Here is a 25,901-nt window from a genome sequence, read left to right as displayed (position 1 = left end):
TCAGAGTTGCCTTTGAGCTTCCTGACGGTGCTCCCATGGCCCTTCTCTGAGGATTCAGAAAAGCAGGACTGGAGCGGGGATACTGTACCTTCTCCCCAGAAAGCTACCTCCTCCGGCCTTCAGAGTTTCTTACCACTACAAGAAGAATGCCTCTCCCTGGTTTGCAAAGGATACGAGACTATCTGGCCAAAGACAAAGTGATATCATAGGATTTCTCAATTTCTCAAGTTGTAGTTAACGATCCCGATAGACTGGTGGCAGTAGAACCTAACAACCAGAACTGTGTCACGGAATTGTCATCAACATTAATAATGCTACTAGGTGCTTACAGAGTCTTCCACCTAAAAACTTTATTGGTCATATCTCAGGGATCTTTGCTAAAATGTTCTGAGGTAGGCAAGGGACATGGTTCTAAGTTTCCTGCAAAGGAATCATATGGAAGCAAGTTTGGATGTCTGCCTGATACCGTGATTCTGTGAAAGAAGCAGAAAGTCGCTAGCTTTGCTTCATCAGAGCCCAAACTTTGACTCAAGATCTAGATCGAGGTTTAGATCAAGACTAGGGGATATTCTGTGTGCTGGGAGCTGCTGTGGTGAGGTGGCCTGTGAGGCATTGAAAAAGCTGAGTAGAATACAGAAAAGGGTCAAAGAGCTAAGGAATGAGGCTACTTAACACAGTGCTTATTAATTCTGATCTACTGAAATCTCTCAGTTCTGACTGCATTAGAAATCCTGGCACCTCCTAGAATTGGAACGTAAAACTCTTCTCTCTTTCTACCTAACACATTCAGACAGAAACATTCGCACACACATTCTCTATCTATCTATCTGGAACAAAGCACTTTTCTGGAGTCTATGGCACCTGTGTTCTCGTTCTGACAGCTGCAGGTAGCCATGTGATAAAGCACTTCAAGTAGGGGCCTCAGATTCCCCATCTGTGCAATGACAGAGGTGGATAAGATGGCATCTAAGGCTCCTTTCAGCTCTAAAATTCTCTTTAATTCTCTGAGCTAAGCTGTAGGTTGGGGCTTTAGTCTTCATATTACATTTCACAGGATATACTCAACAAGCTTTCATCTGAGAAATGGGTTTAGTATTTGCTATTTTATTTAATGTCAAAATATGAATTCCAATAAAAGATGGCTAACTTCACTAAGAGGCCCTCTTCCCAACAGATTGTGTACGTATGGACCTATAGCATTATCTCCCAGCCCCTCACGGAAGAGCCCCCACCAGGCTGCCATGGGGCTTCTCTCCTCTCCACAGAGGCCTGGGGATTCCAGATTATGCCCTCCTGCCCACCCTGTGGCTGCCTCTGTGGCTTCCCCGTCTTGGGTCCCAGCTCAAACAGTAGCAGAAGGTTCTGTCTCATAGCTGATAAAGTCAAAAAAAGGACAAAGAAAGAGAAAAGGCAGAAGAAAACTCATAGGACCTCAGAAGGGATGCCACTGCCCACTCCCCAAGTACCTCTAGTTCCAGGGTAGGGGCACAGAGAGGAAGAGGAGAGATGCAGGAATTGGTGGGGTGGAGCTATCAGCTGTGCTACTGCTGGCCCCCCTTTCTCCGGCACTCCTCCGGGCCCCATGCTCATCAAACCAGTCTCCAACTGTACCTGTACCGTCCCTGCACCAGCTCGGGCTCTGCACACCCTTGGTTTCCTATCTTGTCCCCTGATTCCTTAGAGCTCCACCCCCTCCCTGTCAGAGTGCTCACTCCAGGTTATATGAACCTTCTCCAATGGTGGAAGAGGGCTTGATCTCACTCCCTGGAATGTAAGGGACAAAAGTCCCAATTTCTGCAGCAACCAAACAACAGGACAGTATAAGACAAGTATGCTGAGTGCACCCGGCACGTAGTACTCCGTAAATACAGTCCTGAGGGCATCCCTATGGATTGCTTTGAAACTCAAAGCCACAGAAAGATATGCTTTGATTCTTTTCCCATCTCACAGACAAAATGAAGGCTGACAGGTTATGCAAGTTGTATAAAGATTGTGAGGTAAAAGATTTGGAGGGCTGGCCCAGGAACCACCACATCATTTCATATTGCCATCGCAAAATGGATTCCAACTTTCCAATTTCTCAACGATCAGTTCAACAGACAAAATATACAGGATTCGTATTCCGTGTGGGACCCGCCATTTCCTGTGGGGGTGTCGCTGGGTATGTGTGTGGACGAATGCTGTCAACACACTGTGCCAATCAGAACAGGGATTAGGAAGACTCCTCTGATATTTTTAATTCACCAAGTTGCTCAAGGAAAGGAAGAAAGAGGGCAAAACATTACCTATTCAGTAACAAACCTTCTGGAAAGCTATCTGGTTAAAAGGCCATACTTGACCTGCAACCCCAGATGGGCACACTTGAATGGTCACGTTATGGTTAAGATGGAAGATCGTTCTGTTTTGTGAAACAGAAGAGCTAGAATTCTGGGAAAAATCTTAAGACTTGATTTTCTTGGATACTTTATAAAAACCAAACAAATGTTGCCTATGAACAACTCATGGTGGCTCTAAAAAATTAAGTCTTTCTCTTACTGTTAATATTTTAGTGGGCCTTTCCCTGGATCTTCCTAATTAGAAACTTGAGAGATTAGTGAAAAAAAAAATGCTATAAACTACTTGAAGTGTGTTATGGTAGAGGGCCATTATTTCTATAGCCATGGAGAGGGGAACTAAATGGCTTCTTGCCAATTTGCAATGCTGACACGAATGCTGACGCCCACTTAGCTGGTGTGTATTGGTCTTGTCTAGTATTTTAGGCTGGCCATTTGTAGGCAATAATGCTGGGTCTCTAGGAGAGCCACATGGAGACTCATTTTTTTTCCTGCAGCCTGGTTCTAGCACATCCTAGATGCCCTCTGGGAGAGTCAGTACAAAGAATTCCTGTCTGGGATCGTCCAAAGCTCAAACCACTTGGCCATGCCGTGAGGGTAAAAATTAGCTGCCACTTGCCAGTGGCATGTTTATCCACTGGCTCAAGTTCATTCAGCTTTGGATCCAGGTCATAAATGAGCTCATCTGACAGACTGCAAAGCACGGCCTGTCAGGAGCGACACAAATGACCCAAAGTCGAGACTCTCCAGCTACTTTCTCTGCTTAATACCTTGCTATCTGGAATGAAAACCAGCATTCACAGTGATCACCTTTTAAGAACAGGACAATCTTGGGGCGCCTGGGTGGCTCAGTTGGTTAAGCTGCTGCCTTCGGCTCAGGTCATGATCCCAGCGTCCTGGGATCGAGTCCCACATCGGGCTCCTTGCTCGGCAGGGAGCCTGCTTCTCCCTCTGCCTCTGCCTGCCTCTCTGTCTGCTTGTGCTTGCTCTCTCTCCCTCTCTCTCTCTCTGATGAATGGATAAAATCTTTAAAAAAAAAAAAAAAAAAGAACAGGACGATCTTAATTTTGTAACCACCCTCACCAAAACCCCCAAAGCCCAGAATAGATATGGAAAGGCTCGGGTCATCATCTCAGGGTCCTGGGATCGAGCCCACATTGGGCTCTCTGCTGAGTGAGGAGCCTGCTTACCCCCCATTCTCTGCCTGCCTCTCTGCCTACTTGTGATCGCTCTCTCTCTGTCAAATAAATAAATAAAATCTTTTCTTTTAAGATTTTATTTATTTATTTGACAGAGAGAGAGTGAGAGACAGCATGAGAGGGGAGAAGGTCAGGGGGAGAAGCAGATACTCCACGGAGCTGGGAGCCCAACATAGGACTCGATCCCCGGACTCCAGGATCATGACCTGAGCCGAAGGCAGCCGCTTAACTGACTGAGCCATCCAGGCGCCCTGTAAAATAGGAATTTTAATAATACCTTAGGATAGTCATGATGATTGATAAATTAATGTGCATGGTATCCTTGGAGCCACTTTGCAAGCAAGCACGCATTTTATCATTCCCTTGTTCCTACTCCTCCTCCTCATGAATCATACATAGGCAGGTACTGAGAAACATGTGGGCAATATCTCTGAGTATCCAGATCAAAATAATATTGGCTTTTTCCTGTCATGCTTCTCTGTGTCTTACAAATAATGTACAAGGAATGTGCATCACATATCAGTTTTACAGTCAGAGGGCATTTATGAATTTTAAATGATCATTTTATTTATACTGATAAAAGGCTGCCTCCTGCAAGCTCATCTTCAGATAAAAATTGCTGCACTATGTTTCGCAGGGATGCACTATTTAAACAACACGGGTGCTAGCAGGACTCACACAGCCCCGGAGAAACAGTGATGTGATTATTAATACCTGAGAACAGCAAAGCACAAATTGTTACAAGTAAACTACTCTTTCGAAAGTGTAGAGGCTCTGAAAATTGCTTCCTGTTGCCTAGCACAAGGAAGCCTGATTTCTTGGTGTATGTGTTTCTCTTTCCACACTAATAGTATTTCTAGAATAACAGCATGAAATTTCCTGGTTTCCTGATATGGTCTTTCTGTCTTCGGAGTTTAGAAACTGCCTGTCTCCTCTTCAGATATCTAGCTCTGTAAGCATTACAGAGTACTTTAATGGACCCATGTCTCTTAGGAAAAACACTGTTTTTGTAATAAAGTACTTCACCTGACCCAATCACCCTTGAGTGAAGGCTTAACTGAGGATGAGAACTTAACACAATATCAACAACAAGAAAAGGGACACAGAGAAGGGGGTGGAGCAGCAATCATGATGAGGAGAAAAGGCACTGATGCTTATGGGATCTCCAGGGCCGAGAGAACCAGAAGTGTTTATCCTCTGCAAAATGGGTAAAAAAGATGTGGTCCATATTCACGATGGAATATTACTTAGCCACCAGAAAGGATGAAACCCAACCAACTTTTGCACTGAGATGGATAGGACTGGAGGGGATTACGCTAAGTGCAGCAAGTCAAGCAGAGAAGGTCAGTTACTATGTGGTTTCACTTACTTGTGGAACGTAAGGAACAGCATGGAGGACATTAGGAGGAGGAAGGGAAAAATGAAGGTGGGGGGAAGCAGAGGGGGAGTCGAACCATGAGAGACTATGGGCTCGGGGAAACAAACAGGGTTTCAGAGGGCAGGGGTTGGGGGATGGGTGAGCCTGGTGATGGGTATCAAGGAGGGCACATATTGCATGGGGCACTGGGTGTTATACACAAACAATGAATCATGGTACACTACAACAAAAACTAATGATATACCCTATGGTGAGTAACATAACAAAAAAATTATTAAAAAAAAAATAAATTGGCAACCTCAAGAAAGAATCAAAAGACCAAAGGAGGACACAGAGAATCTCCTAAGGTAAAAATTCAAAAATCAAAACAAAACAAAACCACCATCCTGGTCCAACTCTTGGCAGGTGGGTGGAAAGTCCTTATGAATAATCACACAAAATCCACAACCAGCAAGTTATGGTTATCAACAGGAACTTCCTGTCACGTGAGGTCGCTTGTATTTTAGTACAGCGGAAATGGAGGGGCTGCTGGGTTAACCTTCCTGCTCAAGCGCACCCTCCACGTGAGTGGCAGGGCTTGGGCTCCTTCCGGTAGGTGAAGACAGTTCACCTAATCAGGTTTCCGGCTTGAGGGGAGGGGTTGGCAGTCCCCTTCTTTGTCAAGCGCCGTCACTGAGTGTTTGCTGGGAGTCTGGGGGAGGGGGGCACACTATGCATGTGCTTCTGGGACCCCTATCCCATGGTTGCGCTGGCGGTGAGAGCCCTGCTTGGCTTCTTGTTTAAGCCTCCAGCATTGCCCATCTGTTCCCCTTTCTTGCCACCACAGAGGTGCCCTCAGCCTGGGTTTCCATTGCCTCACGGCCTCTGATGACTAGGATCGGGGCCTGCCTGGCCTTCTCTCTACCTATTTCTCAATTGACTTTTGTCTAGTGATTTTTCCCGAAGTATCTATAAGCAGGACAGATTGGAAATTAAAAAAAAAAAAAAAAAATGAAAGGAGGAAGAAGGGGGAGGGAAGGAGAGATGGAGACAGAGACAACAAACAAGTCTATAAGCACGAGGCAGTACTCAAGGAACAGGCCTGGTGCTCTTGCCATCCTCACTGCCCATGGTTATTTGATCTTGTTCCCCAGCATTCTCTCCGTATTCCCGGAGTTCCCCACCGTGTCCTCACCCTTCTTCCCTTGGGTGGACACCCTGCAGACCCAAATGGAGTTCCCAAAGGCTTGATAAGATCCATTCCATCTGGGGAGGAACCACTCCCTGTTCAGCTATCTCTGATTCTTGTCCTGGTCCTGCCAGCTCTGGCCTCCGCTGCTCCGTCTCCTTGATGGTTCTCCTTTGTCTTTCCGCCTTCTACGTGTGGATGTGTTTACAGCATCTCAAGCTTCCTCCAGAACCTCCTGCTAAATCTGTCCCTTGAACCTTTATGTCCAGACCTGACTTCTCTCCTGAGCTCCAGGCAGCTATATCCAGCCACCTCCTGAATGTTTCCACGACTGTGTTCCCACAGCAACTTAAATCAAATGCATACAAACAAGGAACTCACTATCCATTTCCCTGAACTTGACTCACACCCCCCAAGATCTGAGTATTTGCTAAAGCATCAACAGGCTCCTACTGACCAAAATGGACAGCGCCAAGTCACTTTGAACTTCCCCGCCCTTGCAGCGCCCTTGGGATTCACTTGAGTTAGTCTTCATATCTCCCGCACCTGCTTGTTATACTCCCTTTGTTCCCAGCATCCCGAGGCCAGCTCTTCTTGGGTGGGCTGCTGTGACGAGCTGTTAACTGTTCTTCCTGTTTTCCCCACACTTTCCCCCATGGCTTCTAGAATATCTTCCCGACAAAGCTCGGATCCCACTCGCTGGTATTTGAAGCCTTGTATGATTGCACTTCTATTCCACTCGTTCACTTTCCGACTAATTCTGCATGTGCTGCTGAAGACTGTAAACAAGGGGGTGGCTCCAATGTCCTGGAGAGCTACATCAGCCAACCAAAGCCTAAGCCAGTCAGTGCCCTAGACTCTGAGAAGGTGAGGTGAAGCGCAGCCAGTCACAAACAGCCAACCAGCCGCCCCCAAACAAGGCAGCCACTTACACTGTACCCAGTCAAATACTTGCTTTGAATCTTTGCTTCACTTCAGCATCTTCTCTATGGAAACCCTGCCTCCACCTACTGTCCGGGCACATTCTGAACCCCCTTTTGTTTGATACTATCTGATGTGAATGGCTGTACACCCAAATCAACTCTTGAAAATTTTAACGGTTTACCTACATGACAGCATCTACACTCTTGGTTGCAGAAATCACTCCGTCTTCTTCACATGTGCCCATAATTTCTGGTTTCTGTGCCTCTGCAGATCCTGTTCTTTTAGCCTGCAATGCTCTTTCCTCCCAGCTTTAGATTTCCAAGCCTTCCTGTCTTTAAAAATCACTGCTGTCAAGATTCTCAAACCCCAGCAGCAAATGAGCTACTTGTCCATTGGCCCATCTGTAGCATTTTTATCTCTGCCTCTTACGACTCACAACATCTGAGCCTGTACTACGTCCCTGATAAGCCATGTTTGGCAGGGAAAGGCCCCCCCCCATCAGATTCAACTTTAAATCTTTGTCATCCCGGTCCAGGGTGGGCAGGTCTCTGCCAATAACCAAACGAATGATTCACGAACAGCCCCTCCATCTACTGAGGACCATAACAAATGCCCAAGAAGACAACAACTTGGTCTCCGAGCCTACAGCTCGTAGAAAGTAGGTGAACATATGCTAATTGATAAAGAGCAATGGTAGATAAAGAATAGGATTATGGAGAATATACACCATATACATTCTATTAAGTCTGAAAAGAGGCTCCTTTTTAGGAACTGACACTGGATCTTAGTAATAGGTTTATTTCGGATGGGTGAAAAGAAGGGCCTTTTGGCGGGGGAGGGAGTAATCGGATTAGGACAGTGAAAGGCAAGGGGAGAAGGGCCTAACATTCACCAGGTCCCATTGCCGCTAGGATGTGAGCTCCGTGCCGTGTGTGCATTATTTCATTTAATCCTACAACAATCCTGAAAAGCAGAGAGCGTCAGTGCCAATTTTATAAGGAAGGAGGCGAAGACTCCGGTGGATTAAGGAACTGGGCAAGGTTATGCAGGATTAGGTGCCGGAGCTGGGCTGGAAACAGGCAGCCTGTTTCTGTTGCACCACACTGCCTCCTTTCGAGCAAAAAACCGAAGTATTTTCTTCAGGAAGGGGGACTCTTTGCATTGAGGAACCAACCACTCAAGGTGCAGAGCAAGAAGCAGGGCTCGGGATGACATAGCTAACTCTGAATGCAAGTCTGCCCGTCTAGAAAGAAAAGCAAGGAGGCTCTTCACTGAGTTGAGAGCGGAGTGGGGAGGAATGATTAGGGAGGGCAGCCCTAGAATGAGGGGGTGCCTCTAGACTAACAGAAAACACAAACATGGGCACAGGCTCGACTCCAGATGGATGTCACCCATCCCAGCCTCCTTCAGTTACAAGGAAGAGAAATAAGCCCAGTGAACACAGATTGCTTGTGATGAACACTCAGCCCCAGAGACGGTAAGAGGGACAGTGATGGGGAGACGTACTTGGTCTCGTTGGCGCAGCGGATCTTGCAGCCTTTCTTGGGAATGACCAAGCCCAAGTGCATTCGGAGCCTGCAGTTGGTGGGCCCCGTGTGCGGCCACACGTGCGTTCCCGGGTGCATGACCGAGTATTTGATCTGCGCAGAAAACAGAACAAACCGGTCATCCGTTTATGGAGGGGTAGAGGAAGTGCTCAGTTCAAGTGACAGGATAAAATTCATGTCCATTTGAATTTGGACCTTTGTTAAGACTCAGAATTTATGTTCTTGTCGTATTGCTTTGATAAGGACTCTCATTTTCTACCAAGCGCTAACACTGAACATTTCCTGCCCTCCATTCTGACATGGACCACAAAAATTAGGTTTCGTTAAAAAGTGAAAAAAGACGCCTTCGTTGGGCCAGTAATGACTTCGTCATAAAGGTCAGCGCTCCCTTGTTCCTAATAACGAACTGTGTCCTTCCCGTGACTGAAGACACGCTTGGTACCTGTCCTCTTCGGCAGCCTGTCGTCTCGGGAAATTTATCTAGTAACGAACAGGTTTTAGGAGCTCCTTTACAGGCATTTTCATTTTTTCTTCCTAGAACAAGACATGATAAAATCATTGTTAGAAACAAATCACAGTAAAACTTTAACTCATCCCGTTTTGACCAGACGCAATCTGTACTGTCACCCTCACTAGGAATGAGAAGGCTAAACAAACACAAGAAGACAAAGTGACGGGCAGAACAAGGACCAGAAATCTCCACCCAGTGTCAGACTATTTGACTAAGGCTGTCTGCTGGGCAAGGTGAGTGTTGAATATTTACTCTTCTCCCTGTGACAGGTAGGATAATGGCCCCCTCAAGGGTGTCCGTGTTGTAAGCAGGAGCCTATGAGTAGGTTATGCTATATGGCAAGAAGAAACAGAGATTGCTGATGACACTGAAATTTCTAATCAGACGACCTGAAAATAAGGAGATTGTCTTGGATTAACTGGATGGGCCCCATGTAATCAAAGAGTCTTTCAACGGGGCAGAGGGAGGCAGTGATACAGGATGAGACCCGACAGGCCATCGCTGGCTTTGAAGATGGAGAGCAACTGCAAACCAGGGAATGTGGGCAGATTCTAGAAGCTGGAGCCTCCAGACGTAATAGAGCATGGAGGGCACTCTGACTTAAGCTCAGTGAGACCCCTGCTCACTCCTGACCTCCAGAACTGTACATTTAATACATTTGTGTCATTAAAAAAAAAAAAGATTTTATTTATTTGGGACAGAGAGGCAGAGATAGCGACAGAGAGCGTGAGCAGGGAAGACAGGGAGAAGCAGACGCGCTACTGAGCAAAGAGCCTGGAGGTGGGGCTTGATTCCAGGACTCTGGGATCTGACCTGACCTGAAGACTGGCGCTTAACTGACCCAGCCACCCAGGCACCCCAAATTTGTGTTATTTTAAAGCCTCTAAGTTTGTGTTAATTTTTTAGAGCAATCATAGCAGAGTCTGTAAGGGAAAAAAATAGCTTATATTTCTAACCTAAAAATGCCTTTCTAGGACTATATCAAAGAGTCACCGCAACATTTTAAATTGGAATTTAATATATTTTTCATTGTACAGATCATACTTTATATGTCAATCAAGTATAGGATTTAAGAAAAGAGGGGAAGAGATGGTAACGAGAGATGATGAGGGATGACGTTTTCTATGACCAGCTGTGTTGGGAACACAGATTTTGGGACACAGTCTTAAACATCCTCGACTGTGCACATTTCCTCACCACTGACAGAATAACTGTGTCTTAGGGAAGACGTGCTCAGAAAGGTACACAGAATTATTTGCTCTTAGTAGGAGTAAAACAATGGATTTTTTTAAAAGATAGAAACATTTTAATTCCCTACTCAATATTCTTACGAGGGGCTGCTACATCTAAAGCTGAATTTAATCTTATTTAATGTTGGTTGTGTCCTAAGATGATCATACACAGAATAAAATGAGAGTTACAAAGTAGGCAACTTAAAAGTATTCTCCTCAAATGGACCTCAGTGTTTTAGAACACAACATTAATACGTATATTAGTTTTTCCTAAGTAAACTTTTTGCCCCTTGAGCAAAATGTTAGTTGCTGTTTTTAGGGGTTAATGGAGTACCCCTGGTGAGCTGAAAGATCAACGCCAGTTTGACCAAATAGATGCCTGCTTATGTCCTCAGAGAGTATTTTTTTTTTTTAAAGATTTTATTTATTTATTTGACAGACAGAGATCACAAGTACGCAGAGAGAGAGGAAGAAGCAGGCTCCCTGCCGAGCAGAGAGCCCGATGCGGGGCTCGATCCCAGGACCCTGGGATCATGACCTGAGCCGAAGGCAGAGGCCTTAACCCACTGAGCCACACAGGTGCCACCTCAGAGAGTATTTTTAAGCCTGCTTCCCATGCCTTCCCTTACACAGGGAAATCCACCCTGAATTCAGCTGCTCGACAGTTTCCTCCTCCGTTCCTCGCAGCTGCTTTCTACTCCATGATGTGACAAAATGGTAAATGATGCTTCAAAGCGCAGGTCTGGGAGACCAGCAATCCCGGGGTGGAGGCCTGGCTGCACCACTTGGTAGCTGTGTGATGGGAACGTGTCTGTGAGTCTCTGCGCCTCAGATCCTCATCCAAAAAAGGATAATGGAATTAGGGCCTCGAGTAGGGGATTGTTACTGGGATCGGTGAGTACTCTCGGGAGATCTGACAATTATCTAGTAGGTGATAATGGTACTGCTTTTTTACTAAAAAATAATCCTATGTTATATAATAATAAAGCATATAATGGAGGGGTAGTGGTCTTAGGTCATGGGTACTTGGGTCACGGTTACGAACACAGACTCTGGGCTCACTTTGGCTGGGATTCCTGCTGTGCCACTAATTGTGTGACCTCCCTGTGCCTCGGTTCCTCTTCTCTAAAATACAATAGGAATCGTACCTCCGTCACCAGGTGTTGTAGGCATCACATGAGTCCTTTTAAGTATGTCAAGTGGTTCCTGGCTCACGGTGAGCACCATGGAACTGCTGTTACATTCCATTTTTTTAAATAGTTTATTTATTTATTTGAGAGAGAGAGAGAGTGAGATAGAGAGCAGAGGCAGGAGAAAGGCAGAGAGAGAAACAGACCCTCTGCTGAGCAGGGAGCCTGACCTGAAGGTAGATGCTTAACTGACTGAGCCACCCAGGTGTCTGTAAAGGTCTTGGGTTATATCTTTTTTAGTTTCGAGGCTCTGCTGGGATAACATGACAATTCTGATCAACCGACAGTGGCCACCTAGAACACTGTTGAAAGGATTCAGAGGTTCAGTCTGAGCTTATCCAGAAAGACTACTGATACTGGTCAGCACTGTCCCCTCTGGCGCTGGAAGAAAGAATGACTGCACATGTATAGCATATTGGCTAACAAAATATTTTAGTGTTCACTGTTGGTGATAATTAATAAATGAGAAAAATAGATATTCAATAACATTCACTTAGTAATCTGAAAACGCATTTGTAGGGAAAACCATAATTTACGTTTGTGGGTTCCTTTTCCTCCAACCCCAAAAAGTTGACCATTTAAAAAGGAATAAATATTCTTCAGTCCTGAATATGCAACCAGGAGAACCACTATGGTTCCCCCTACCATTTGGAGAAAAATGAAACCTCTAGCCACAGCTTTAAGGCTTTTAGCTCTCTAGCAGCGTCCTTTCCTAACTAGAACAAGACAATCTCTTTAGTATTAACTAAATCAGATATTCATCAGCCTCTATATCCGAGCCTGAGCTCTTAGCATGAATAAGAAATGCCATGCTGCTTCTCTTCTTCACTCTTCCCCAACCCCTCCTGCCACAGGATTCTCTCCAGCTTTGAGCCAAGCACCTGGGAGAACATCTGCCATCAGGGGCCCATCCTACTTCTATACAAGCTGTGCTACCAGTTGTCTTCAAAATTCTTTAAACTATGAATTTGCTTCTGAAAGACATTACTGGATTCCTCCCAGAAGCCTGGAACCACCAACAGAAGGCCACAAAGAACCTTAATGAAACTTCCTAAAAGAGAAACTATGTGTCTTATATTCTCTTATGACAAAAAAAATTAATTTCTATTTAATTAACTGCAACTAATTAGAAAACACAAGCCTGTTTTAGCCCTCACCCAAAATGCACATACAGCTCAATCATTTTGAGTCAAAATGGAAATCAAGATAGAAATGCAGTCATTTTCTGGAAATAATACAAGTGAAAATATCACACATTACAGCTTCAGGAATATATTTTGCCACAACTAAAACGTTTTTAAAAGATGCAAAAATTTCAAGTCAAAATGTTGCCTTCACCCAAATCTTGTCTCCATTATTTATTTTCTTGCTTGCTTAATACTTTCATCTGCCCTAAAATGCTTTGCAGATTTCAACTTTATCAGAGCACCTGCTGTTCGCAGAGACTCTGGTTCTGGAAATTACTGCCAGGATGCCTGCTTTTCTGCAGCCTTGTTCTAGGAAGCGTGAGTATGTTAATGAAACTGAGGCATCGTATGAACTCCTGAATGAACGCTTGAGGCCAAGAGAACTCATACATTCTAGTGAGACTCTAATAGATAAAATCAGCATGCTGTTCACCTATTGACCTTGTAGCTCCCTGAAAAAAAAATCTTGTTGGCAAAAAAGCCGAAAAATCATGTGCTCTCTCTGCTGATGGATGTATCCTTGAAAGTATTACTGAAGTGGCTCTTCTTTTACGAGTAAACCATTTGGAAAGCGTAAGTGAGATAAACAACTGCTTATTTGTCCTTTAATGTAAGCCCACTGCTTGGTCTCCCAGTGTATTCAGTGCAGCTGAGTGTGTGCCACACGTACTGAGTGGTCTTCAAAATGGATTTATTTTTGGATAGCTATTGTTAACCCAGGATGATGAGATTTTCCAGGAAGAGAATTAGGAAAAACCTTAAAGCCCAAATTCAATGCTCCTCATTTTCAGGATAGATTGATGTATTAACTCATCGAATACACACATACTGGGGCCCCGTGTATGTGCTGGAGCCTGGCTTCAGCCTAAGGAATGTTAGGTTGAATGTGCAGCACCTTCCTATTCTTTTTTTTTTAAAAGATTTTATTTATTTATGTGAGAGAGAGAGAGTGAGAGAAAGCATGAGAGCAGAGAAGGTCAGAAGGAGAAGCAGACTCTCCATGGAGTTGGGAGCCCAATGCGGGACTCGATCCCAGGACTCCGGAACCATGACCTGAGCCGAAGGCAGTTGCCTAACCAACTGAGCCACCCAGGCGCCCCAGCACTTCCTCTTCTTGAAGAGCACAGACACTAATTATCATTGCCTGTCACTCTGGTCTTTTATCATCTCCAACCCAGGGGGATCCCATTTTGGCACGTTGTCTCCACGCCGTGGAGCAAATGAAGCTCTGGGGAGGTCCTTTCTAATATAGTAATTAGTAATTGGTGGACTTTTTGGTTAAGCCTACATATTAGGGTCACTCTTTATAACTTATTTAATGGGAAAGACCAGGAAAATCAGAGTATTATATATATTTATCCAAATACACATGTGAGTATACCTACATACACGCAAACGTAGATTTACATGTGAACACAGGCACACACAAATAAGTGTTCAAATGTAGTTTTAAGAAACAATGATGGATTTTGATAATATGTATTTTTTTGGGCCGTTTTATTTAAGTTGGGGAATTCCAGCTCTGGGAATTAGCTTGAGAAGACTCAAGCCTTCTTCCCATCAGATTATTGGCTGCTGAGAACATTCTAGAAGTCAGGACTCACCTTGCTGCCACAGCGTAAACTGGCTCCAGTCACCCTTCTCCCTCAGGTTTTCATCTTCAGGCAGGAAGAGGCCCTTGGCTTTATCCATCACTGCAAGGCCTTCATCACGGATTAACTTCCAGTTTCTTTCTAAGGACTAAAGAGAAGATTCCGGTTTTACTGGACTGAAAATATGCCTGCTAGTCATTAGGATGACTCTCAGCTTTTTGTTTGTTAGTTTGCTTAATAAAGTAATGAAATCCGTGCTCTCATCGAGGTTGCTTAATTTCTATTTCCTCTGGGACTTCTTGTCAAGGGTTTAAAAAAGCCCTACTATTATTTTTGAGAACTCAATGTCTTTGCAGAATGAAAATGTCAATAATTCCTCAGGGAATAATCCCTTCCAAAAATTACTTTAATATTTGCCTAAAGGTTGTTGTTGTGTTTTTGTTTTTGTTTTTAAAGATCACAAATGAACAAGAGTTTTGCTCTTGTTGACCCTGTTATATCAGTACGTTATAGAATGTTCCATGAGACCACCTGGCACGGAAAGAATACACATCAGGGACTTCATTTCATCTTTCAACAGAGGTCCTCATGAAGATGCCACTCAACATGGTAAACTGTAATTACATTTCAAAGGCATTGGGAAAGTGTCACCAGAACATGTGATGAATTACAAAGTGAACAGTACAGCAAAGCAAAGTAAATAAATGCCCTGATGTTGAGAATCAGCCAAACAAAAACATTCCCGACTTCTCCTTTACCAGGGTGCATTAGCTCCTGTCAGAAAGTGGGTTTGAGAGCAGCAGAGCCTTGGAGCGGCAAGGCAGAGGCTGGCAGATGTGTGGAAGGAGTCTTCTGGAGCTCTCCGTCTGGGTCAGCCTTGCCACCACACCGTGATGCCGATGAAGGTGGGAGCAGAGTGGAAAGCAGGTGGGGGCGAGCCTGTGGAGTGGCAAACTGAGAGGAACTACTCTGAGGGAAAAAGAACAAAACTGCTTTCCTACTGAATGTTCTGGGACTCATTGTATAGATAAACTGGGATTTTGAAATGTTCATAATGCCAAACACTTCTGTGTTAAACGAGAGGGGGACGGAGTAGTCGAGTAAACGGGTACATGGAGAGGGAGGCGCGGGACACCTGATTTCAAGAGGAAAGAGCTCGAGGGCAGGGCACTAGAATGAGTGAGGTACAAACAAAAAGAAAGATTTTGACACACAAAAAGTGAAAACACCAATTAGTGCTCCCTGAAAGTGGATTAAGGTGCTGTGTACAACATGGCTCTCTATCTTTTGAATTAATCCAGCAAAACTGGTTGACACATTCCTGGATAGAGCAAAGCACGAGATGAAGTGTGTTAAGGTGTTTTGTTTTGTTTGTTTGTTTTACCAGCCCATGTTTTATGAATTCGTGATTCCATGTAGGAAAGTGATAAGGAGCCAGGAGAGCTCTGAGAGACAGATGCCCTCAGAGATTTGTGTGAAAACATGGTGCCAACTTCAGCCCAGACCAGGGAACATTTTTTTCATTATTAGTTTTATTAAGATATTCTAGGGCTAGACATAGATTTTTAAGATTAGATACTGATTTTCTACTTCTTCTTTCCCCCTTCATTTCTTTGAGTCTACTGGTTTATTTCCTTTTTAAACGTCAGCTTCCTTGAGGCATAACTGACAAAATTGTAAAGCATGCATCATGGTGATTTGATATGCATATGTATTGTGAAAGGATTTCCCCCATCTGGTTCATTAACACACTTGTCACCTCAAAAATTTATCTTTCATTTTTTCATTTTTAAATTTTTCTGTTGAGAACATTTAAGTTCTACTCTCACAGCATATTTTAATTATACAATACACTGTTATCAACTATAGTCACCACGTTAAACCTTCAATTCTCAGACTTTATTCTTTCTATGGATGAAAGTTTGTACCTTTTACCAACCTCTCCCTATTTCTTTTACTCAGACACTCTACCCCAGCCCTGGCAACCACTCTTCTACTCTTTGTTTCTAGGAGTTGCCTTTTTTTTAAATTCAGATTCCACGTGTAAGTGATACCATACAGCATCTGTCTTTCTGTGTCTGGCTTATCTCACTTAGCACAATGCCCTCAAGGTCCACCATGTTGTTGCAAATGGCAGGATTTCCTTCTTTCTCAGCTGAATAATATTTCTGTGTGTGTGAGTGTGTGTGTGTGTGTGTCTATGTGTATTTATGTGTATATATACCACATCTTCTTTATCCATCCATCCACTGATGGACACTTTGGTTGTTTCTATGTCTTTTTGTGGATAATTGTACAATGAACATGAGAATGCAGATATCTCTTCAATATCTCATTTTCATTGTCTTTGGATATCTACCCAGAAGTGGGATTGCTGGGTCATGTGGTAGTTCTATTTTTAATTTTTTGAGGAAACTCCATCATGTTTTCCACAGTGGCTACAACAATGTATGGGTTTGACACTGCTATTTCTGTGAGACCCACATATTGATTCGCGTCAAAAGCCACAATTGCTGCTACCATCACACTGATTTATGCTAGTGCTGGCCATCAGTAATTTCAATGTTACTTCATCCCAAGTAGGTAATTTATACAGAGCAAGTCAAAGACAGATTCCAAAAAAAAGATACTCAAAAACCTTCACTTTGGCAGGCCCCGAGTGACAAAATATAATGACTTTTTTCAAGAATCCCAAGATTATGAAAAAGAAAAAAAAAATGCAACCCATATATTCACATCTTCTCAAATGTACCGAAATCGCCAACACTCGTTGTGGCTATTGTAATTTGTTAGAGTTGATAGATAAATCTGTTAGATTCTTGTTAAGTTGTCACACAGATGAGGGGAGAATTACCTTTCTAACACATGAAATTACTTTTCAAATGAGGTTACTGGAGCCTTACACAGCAGGCTCTTCCCTTCATCCCTCCTGGTATTCTAGAAGTTTCTTGCTTTTCTTTTGACAGCTGATGTTAGGAGCATCTTTGCAAGAGCTGATCTTTTCTTAGGAAAACAGGGCATAAAGCCCAAAGGAAAATGTTATAGTGATTGCATCACTAAATAAATAAAATTTGTCTTAGGAGCAATTTTTACCAGAGTAATGAGTACACTTTGGATTTGTTTTTGTTTTGTTTTGTTTGTTTGTTTTCAACTTTGGAAAGATTCACCCTGGTCTCTTTTAAGGGCATCAGGAGAAATCTAGGGTGGGATCTGGGAATTTTATTTTTAAGCATAAACCAAGGAACCATACTGTATAAAATTCACATGGTTAGAGGGGATTAGACACCAAACCTAACTACACAGGATGTATGTGTGTGTTTGAGAGACACAGAGAGAGAGGGAGGGAGAAAGGAGAGAGGGAGAGTAGGAAGGCTGGAGGGAGGAAGGGAATGGATATGCATCTTTTCTACAGTGATATCACTCAGATGTCTGGGATGGCAAAAAAATTCCAATTTTTAGTAAATTTCAGCAGGAGCTTGAAGGCTCACAAGAGAGGCCATGCTTACATTTTGAAAGGTCTCATCTAAAATAGTACTACTTTGACCCTAAATACACCCATTTTATAAAACTGAGAAAAGAAACTGATAGGGCTGGTAATTGAGTTGATTGCTGGGAAGACAAGAGCTTCTAATTGACATTTCTCCTTGTGGAAGCATTCATCTGAGAGCACAGAGATTTGACTGCTTTTATGGTGCCACATGGCTTTGTAAACTCACCCCAAGCACTTGTTTTTTGTTGAACCTCAGCTGTATCTGGCACTCTAGTCATCTCTAAGTGGAGTTCCCAGCTTCTAGCTTCATTAATCCCACAACACACCACAGTTCACTTTACTCCAGACCCCCCAACCAGTTGACAAGGTCCTCACTTCCCAGAAACTCTCCTCATTCACTTGGATGATATGCTTTTCTCTTCAACATCAAATTAGATTGTCTATTTTTAAAGTCTTCTCCGAAAACTTATTTCTTGCAGAAAGTCTTAAGGGGAGCAAACTATAGCTAAACTGATTCTTATAGTTAAACAGTTAAATTTCCCTTTCTATTTTTACTCAATTAAAAGTATATATTTTTAAAAGTTAACTAATAATAATAACTTATAATAAAAGCAGTACAGTCTCTCACTCAATTCTTCTCCCATCCTGAGTCCAACCCCAGCGGGTTGCTTTAAACACCTCTTCTGCATTTACCTGCTTCTATCTAAATACTATGTTTTGGGGTGCCTGGATGGCTCAGATGGTTAAGCGTCTGCCTTCAGCTCAGGTCATGATCTCCAGGTCCTGGGATTGAGCTCCATATCAGGCTCAGTGGGGAGCCTGTTTCTCCTTCTCCCTCTGCTTCTTCCCCCTGCTGTGCTCTCTCTGTCTCTCTCTCTCACAAGTGAATAAATAACATCTTTAAAAAAATAAATACTATGTTTATATACCACTATTTCTTGATTTATCCCATTCTAGACATTATCACTCATCTTTCTCTTAGAGAAGGTAACACGTTAACAATTTGTTGTCTTCTTTTCTCTCTTCTCAATCTTGCTACAGTTAAATTCACAAATCTTTCATCTATCTGATCAAATTCACATTCGGGTTTTATATGACAATGAGTTATCATTCACACTCGAGTCGTCTTGTGATGAGGACCCTTCATGCTACATATCTGCCCCTTTTTCTTTGGCTTCATTTTCAAATGCACTTACCACTATTTGTTCTTTACAGCACCAGAAGGGTGATACAAAATCTCTTGATACTATTCTACCCCTTGCCAAAAACATCAGATAAGCCACTACTTTCTTTCTCTTTTTTTTCCTGAAGATAATCCTGCAGTAGCCAACTGACTTGCTTTGATCTGGACTGGGCATGCTGGGCAAGCCTCATCAGGGAACTGCCCTTGACTTTTGCCATGTAGTGGTCTTCCTAATTACTGCATTCTAGTTGCTCCCAAGAAAGGACACAGCACAGGTAACACTAAATTTCTGAAAACAGTTGAAGCTATACTTAGAGCTGATTGAAGGCTTGCCTGTTTACAGAATTCTAGGTAGGAAATACTTTCTCCTGAGAATTTTGAAAACAATGCCACACTGTGTTAGAAATTTTAGTGCTGCTGTTGGGAGATCCTCTTTTTTTGTGGGGGGGTGTCCCTCAGAAAACTTTATAGAAGTCAGTACAGTGTAGTGGGTATGGAGTTAGACTGCCCAGTTTGGAAATCTGACTCCCACTTACTAGTTATGCGATACTGGGGGATTCACTTACCCACTGTGACTTAACATTCCTCATTTATAAAGACGGTGAAATACTACAGTTTTTCTCAAGAGTCTCTAAGATTAAATGTGCTAAAAAAAAAGTACTTCTATGTGTAAGTACAACTGTGATGATAGTAATGAGGATTTTAAAATCTCTTTGTTTCTGGCTTCCTAAAATTCTGAAACTGTATCTTAGTCTAAGTGCTGGTCACTTATGGGTCCCTTCAATATGGAAACTCACAATTTTTCAATTGGAGACTATCCAGTCTTATTTCTTTAATAATTTCTTCTCCATTCTGTCCCTATTCTTTCTGGAACTTCCTTCATTTGTATGTTGAACATGTTACACTGAACCTCTAGTTTTCCTAACTTGTCTATTTTCAATCTTTTTTGGTTTTCCCTTCTGGCCGGTTTTCTTGACTTAGCTTCGGATACTGCTATGAAACTCTTTACTTTTGCAGATGCTGTTTTGCACGTTTCTGACAGAGCCCTAGTTAGGTCTCTCTTTCTTCCCACAGTATCCTTCCTATTCTCTTCTCACGGCGACACTATTTTCTCTTCCTGCTCTGAGCATCTTACAGATATTATTTCTGTTGGCATTTGCTCCCTGGATCTTCAGTTTCCCCTGAGCTCTACTGTACTCTTCATTTGTTTTGTTCTTTATCTTCTTTTGTGTTGAGGGGTCTCTCCCATGTTAGGCGACCCTCAGCTGGGAGTCCTATAGGACTGAGACAGTGACTAGGAGCTGCATGGAAGGGGAGGGCATGTGGTTGACAGGCCCTCCCTTTGGGCGTGTCATCAAGTCAGTTTTCTCACTGGGCATCTGAAATGTCAGGTGGGGAACAGTGTCTTCTTTAAGCCCATACAGTTGCTATGGTGGCGGGTGCCTTAAATCCCTTCCCTTTGGAAGCTCCTTTGTAATCATTTCCTTCAATTTCAGCTTTCTTGGAACAACCAAGTCAGATCCTTCCTTCTTTGCTTTTCAAAAGACAAACAAACAAAAAACACATTGGTGTTGCTCATCTGTTCTTGCTTCCCTCTGTTTTTTTTTGGGAGGGGGGCAGGTTTATATTTTTATTGTTATTTAAGCAAGGTTTTTCTTTTCTACTGTCATTTTTTCCCCCTTTTTTGGGTCCTTCTGTTATCATTTAAGTGAGGTTTCATGTGGGAGGTATTAAATGTATTGCTTGGTCCTGCTTCATCCTTCTCCTCCTGTATTTTCTATACATCTCAAATAGGTCATTATTATTTATCTCCCTTCTTTTCTCGTAGAGTAGAAGGACCTCCTAGTAAAACTGAGAAAACAAAATCCCCCAAGCCTGCAAAATCTCGTAGTAATCCCTGGAATTCGTCTTCAAAACCTCACCAAACTCAAACTGATGCCATTTCACGTGACAGAGACAGGTAGTAGAGAGAAGAAAACACTTCTCACCATCGCATTTCACATTTTCGATCAAACTCTGCTACTCCATATATTCATTTATCGTCACCCTAATTTCTTTTCACTTGGCCCATGTGTTTCCGTTGCATCATTTGGTTGGTATGCCCCCACTTCCACGATGTGGTCAGATGATAACAAAACTGATTATGATGCTTGAAGCCTCACATAAGATCATGTTTAATTTTGTCCAAATCAAGCAAAATTCATCCATCTGAGCTTTGAATATTTTTGCCTATGTACGAAAATTGAACTGTTCAAAGAAATGTTTTGGCTAATGCAGTAAGTAAAGATAGCAAATTGCTACGTAAGGGGAGTTTCTTCACTAATCGTATTAGTTTGTGGAGGTTGTCATAACATAAAAATACACAGACTGGGTGACTTAGAAGATTCAAATCTATGTTCCCACAGTTCTGGAGGCTGGAAGTCCAAGATCAAGCTGTTGCAAGTTTGGTGTCTTTTGAACTTTCTCCCTGGCTTGCAGATTTCTAGCTATGTCCTCACGTGGTCTTTCCTCGGTGTGCACATGTGTGTCCAAATTTCCCTTTCTTATAAGGACACTACTCATATTGGACTAGGGCCCGCCCCAGTAGCCTCATTTTAACTTAGCTACCTCTTTAAATGACCCTATCTCTAAATGTAGTCACATTCCGAGGCCCGGGGGGTTAGGGCTTCAAAATATGAATTTTGGGGGGCACAATAAACACATAACACAAGTGCATATTCAAGTGAGAACTAGCTCCAGCTAAGAGGGCAAGCAGCAGATGAAGGGGGTCAGGAGTAAATTCACAGCAACATGGAAAATAGTACGTTTATAGGAACAAAAGAAAACGTGGTCATGGAAAAAGGCAAGAAGAGCTGCGTGGACAAAACAGATACAAGAACTCCCAGAGCTCCGATTAACATTCACTAGATTAGGTAAGCAACTGCATATGATTAGCTATTAAGAAAAAGGGAAGGGAAAAAAAAAGAAAAAAAAAAAAGAAAAAAAAAAAAAAAAGAAAAAGGGAAGGGAGAAAACACAGATACTGGCAACTGAGAAGTCCCAGAGATGTGTATGTACCTTGCAAGGTTCTACCTCTAAATTCAGAGAAGGCATGTGGTCAAAGACTATTCCAGGCAAAGTCTGTATGTTAAAATTGGAGTTAGAAGGAATTGGTAACAATGGTGCCTTAGCACCATATATACCAAATTCTATATAATTGGCTGTGAACATGTTGTTATAGCTAATTATTATTTGGGAATTCTATATCTATTTTTTTTTCTTTTTGAGAGATCAGCTTGAAGCCTAGCCAAAAAATGCCTAAACTTTACACCATGATAATGAAACATGGGTAGCATATCCTAGATAAGACAGGAGGAGGGGACTCTGCCTTAGAGGGAACAGCTGGGGGGTGGAGGGCACCCCCGCCACCCCCGAGTGGGCAGCTTAAGTTATGAATCACAGCAAATGTCGTAGTGAAGGCAATGCTCTCACAGCAAACTCTCTTTGCAATCATTTAAATAAAATCTCTGCGGGAAATAAGTAGCATTAAAAAAGCAATCTCCTGCTGAAACTAATGCATTTTAATCAGATTTCCTGTTTTTCCAGCTTGAATATAAAGATAAAAGAAAATATCTGACATTTCTTATGGTGGGAATAAACAAAGACCAACCAAATGAAAAAAACAGAATGTTACTTATTCACAGCACGCTAGAGCAAGGGAGTCAGCCACCACCATCACTTGTGTTTTGCTGAAGCATTGGGAAAGCTTAAAGGCGAAAAAAGGAAAGGCTTCAGGGGTACCCTGAGAGGAGGCTGCTGGCAGGTAACTGGAAGTGGGCGTCCTATGTGACTGGTCAGGAGAGCATATCTGGCTGTCTCGGATCGGTCCTAAATTGGAGGCAGGAAAAACATTAAGGAAGCCGTCAGTTACTAATCAAGTCCTGGACATTTGGGGCCAATTGTTACAGTGGTTATTCTTTAGCTTCCTGAATTGTCACTAGAGATTGCTCTCTGGACAATCTGACTTACTGCAAGTCTGGCTTACAGCAGGCTGGCTTCCTGGGTTATTTCCCAGGCGATTTGCTACAGGTTATGGGTCAAGGTTCTAGGTTTATATATGGTCTGGACATTGTCCACTTGTACATTCCGTCTCTCATTGCTCTTACTGAAGAAAAAGGATAAGGTAAGGCACTCTGAACTGGGGCAAAAGAAGAGTCTTGGAGAACTGGAGTTTGCTCTTTCTAGAAAGTGACAGAGAAAGGGTGTCTTCTACCAGGATAGAGAAAAGATAGTCTGGGTTACCCGGGGAAACATCCAGCCCGAGGGTTTCAGGAAGCAAAAGAGACTCCTATTCCTTATACCCTAGGCCAGACTGGCAGGCTTGTGGGCTAACATTCCTAGTGAGAGAAAGTTAAAAGGGGAGCCAAGGTACCACCTTCCTTCCCTACTCTGTCTACAGGGACCAGTGCACTGAGCTGTATCCTGGACAAGCAAAGACCCCCAAGTCCTTAACAGCAAGGGGCTAGGAGTCTGATGGGGAGGCTTTCTGTGGATACACTCAATAAATTGCTTGATAAACAGATTATCTATAATATATATGTGCATACGTATATTTAGGACATCGACCTGTGTGGATGTGTACTAAGATATTGATCACAACCTACAGGATGAAAAATTTTGGAACAGCAAACAGAGTGCCAACCTACAGATACAGTTTGCAATTTTTCTGAAATATTAAACACTGTACTGTGAACTCCCAAAGAGAATCACAGATAAAGAAAATTTTTAGAAATTTTCTTTTTATTGACCAATATTGAAAACTAACCAATTTCACTCTAAGAGAGAAAACACCCTTTTACTTTGAATTAATTCAAAGACTATAATGTATCTTATCCTTTCGCTGCGTTGCCATAATTGGCATCAGATGCCATCCTAGAACCTTGGCCGAGCATTGACTCTTGGTGAGGTCCCCCAGGAAAATACACACAGGAACATCCATGATGGTGGGTTTTCGTCGTGTTTGGTTTGGTTTCATTTTCGTGCTTCATTAAAATCTTGCAGGAGAGGTGAAACTGGGGTAATTATTTTGAATTTAGAGATAAAGAAACTGAGGTTCAGAGGGTGAAATGACCTTCCCTAGGGGTCAGAGCTAAGAACAAAACTTTTCCAACTGGAGAGCCTCCTTTCAAGTTCACTTTAAGTTGTGCCACCATCCAATTTCCTGAATTCTCTGGGTTCCTACTGCCATTCAGTTTGATTTTTTTTATGTGTCACTGGAGTCCCAAAAGTTTAAAGTTTGATTTAGAAAAATCGGATTAAACTATTATGGTCATCTTAAGCAACTGCTTTTAGCGCTTCCTTGTAGTACGACACTTACTTTCATAAAAATTGATAATCTTCTTAATTTATAGCTTAATTCCACGCAAAATCTGCCATTTTTGCTTCTTTCTTAATCCATTTCATTTCAAAAGCAGTTCAGTGGAAACATTCAAATATTTAATTGTATAGACAAAAATGTTGAAAAGACAGAAATGTGGAACCACTGAACATACTCCTGAGTAACTCTTATTTTTGGTGAAGCTGACATTATTCATACACAATGGATTTCTTAATTAAAAGCCACGGTCTGCAGGAAAATGATGGAGGGAGTATAACTTTAATCAATCATTCTTATGCATGGTGTCATGCCGTCAGAAAAACAGCACCGGGCAGTCCTCCAGCTGATGCAAGTATAATGTGAGGAAGCGGAAACTTACCTGTGATGCAACACCAGAGCAGCCGCTCCGAACAACTCAGAAAAACTTGCAAGTTTTCCTTTTGCAAAGAGATATCAGGAAACACACACACAAAAGGTATACTTTAAACTAGTTTTCAGGGGTACGTGGGGGTTTAGTCAGTTAAGCATCTAACTCTAGACTTGGGCTCAGGTCGTGGTCTCTGTCCTGGGATTGAGCCACAGGTGGGCTTCTGGCTTAGCACGGAGTCTCGCTTGTCCCTATTCCTCTGCTCCTTCCAGCATTCATGCATGTTCACACTCCCTCTCTCCCAAATAAATAAAATCTTAAAAAAAAAAAAAAAAGACTATAGTTTTCTGTTGCTATTCACTGCTGTTGTTTCAGGGATATTACAATAATTTCTATGCATGCATTTTTACATCTAAATTAGACATGGAGTAATGTAGATCAAAAGCTAATCTCAAAAAGAGAAGAGCAAAACTATTCTATTTATAACCTAGCAAAGACTTTAATACATTTGTTTCGATTTCTATGTTAAATACCCCCAAAGCACCAAGGCTTTGATATTTGTGATTTGGGCAGCAACCTACTCACTTTCAATGAAAATATGCCTAAAAGAGAAAACTCTACTGGGATATTTTTCTCTAATTTTTTTTCCCATTCAGTTGCCACAGCCTCTTTTCATCTCCGGTGCAGAGTTGAAAAACTGTAAACACCACAATGAGAGGGAAACAATGACCATTCAACAAAAGGGGAAAAACACTGATGATGCATTTTACTGAACAGTGTCCCATTGCCTCCAAGAAAACTGTTCTACTTCTCACTGCACATATGGTGGGAATAATTTAAATGGAAATGTGCTATCCGTGGTGTTTGTCATAAGGGCCAGAATAATCCTAGAAGGATTTTGGCCAAAGATGCAGCTACCTGATCTAGAAGGTTTCCACTTTAAGATGTTAATGCCCAATCCATGATCTATAATTTTCAAAACTGTAATTTGAAAATGGAAAGAAATTTGATGTACAAGGGTTTGTCCACTAAATGGACATCAGCCCTGGGTTTCCTTACGCAGCAGTCTCTGTCATGGTCAGTATTGGCAAATGATCCCCTTGAAATGACTTCTTTATCTGAAAGCCATAACCAGACACAATATTAGCATTTCTACAAATAAAGATAGTTAGCAAGTGAGGCACTGGATTTCAGACATAAGAGGTCCCACACTCTGAGACTCCATGCAGCTGGGGACCCAGTGA

General features: G+C 42.6%; 1 protein-coding gene across 4 annotated transcripts in view; it reads right to left on the bottom strand.

Annotated features, from left to right (window-relative positions):
• Nucleotides 1-25,901, bottom strand: part of ASPH (aspartate beta-hydroxylase) — a 215,140-nt gene that overhangs the window by 6,720 nt on the left and 182,519 nt on the right. For all 4 annotated transcript variants that reach the window (XM_059166360.1, XM_059166361.1, XM_059166362.1 and 1 more), the window contains 3 exons: nt 14,274-14,409; nt 8,992-9,083; nt 8,509-8,642 (listed from right to left, as the gene is read on the bottom strand). In XM_059166360.1, the coding sequence (XP_059022343.1) occupies nt 8,509-8,642; nt 8,992-9,083; nt 14,274-14,409 (362 nt within the window). The remainder of the gene's footprint in view (nt 1-8,508; nt 8,643-8,991; nt 9,084-14,273; nt 14,410-25,901) is intronic.

Source organism: Mustela lutreola, chromosome 3 (genome assembly GCF_030435805.1).
Source record: "Mustela lutreola isolate mMusLut2 chromosome 3, mMusLut2.pri, whole genome shotgun sequence".
Taxonomy (NCBI): Eukaryota; Metazoa; Chordata; class Mammalia; order Carnivora; family Mustelidae; genus Mustela; species Mustela lutreola.
Note: the sequence above shows the minus strand (reverse complement) of the source record. Positions and strands in the feature narration are given on the sequence as shown.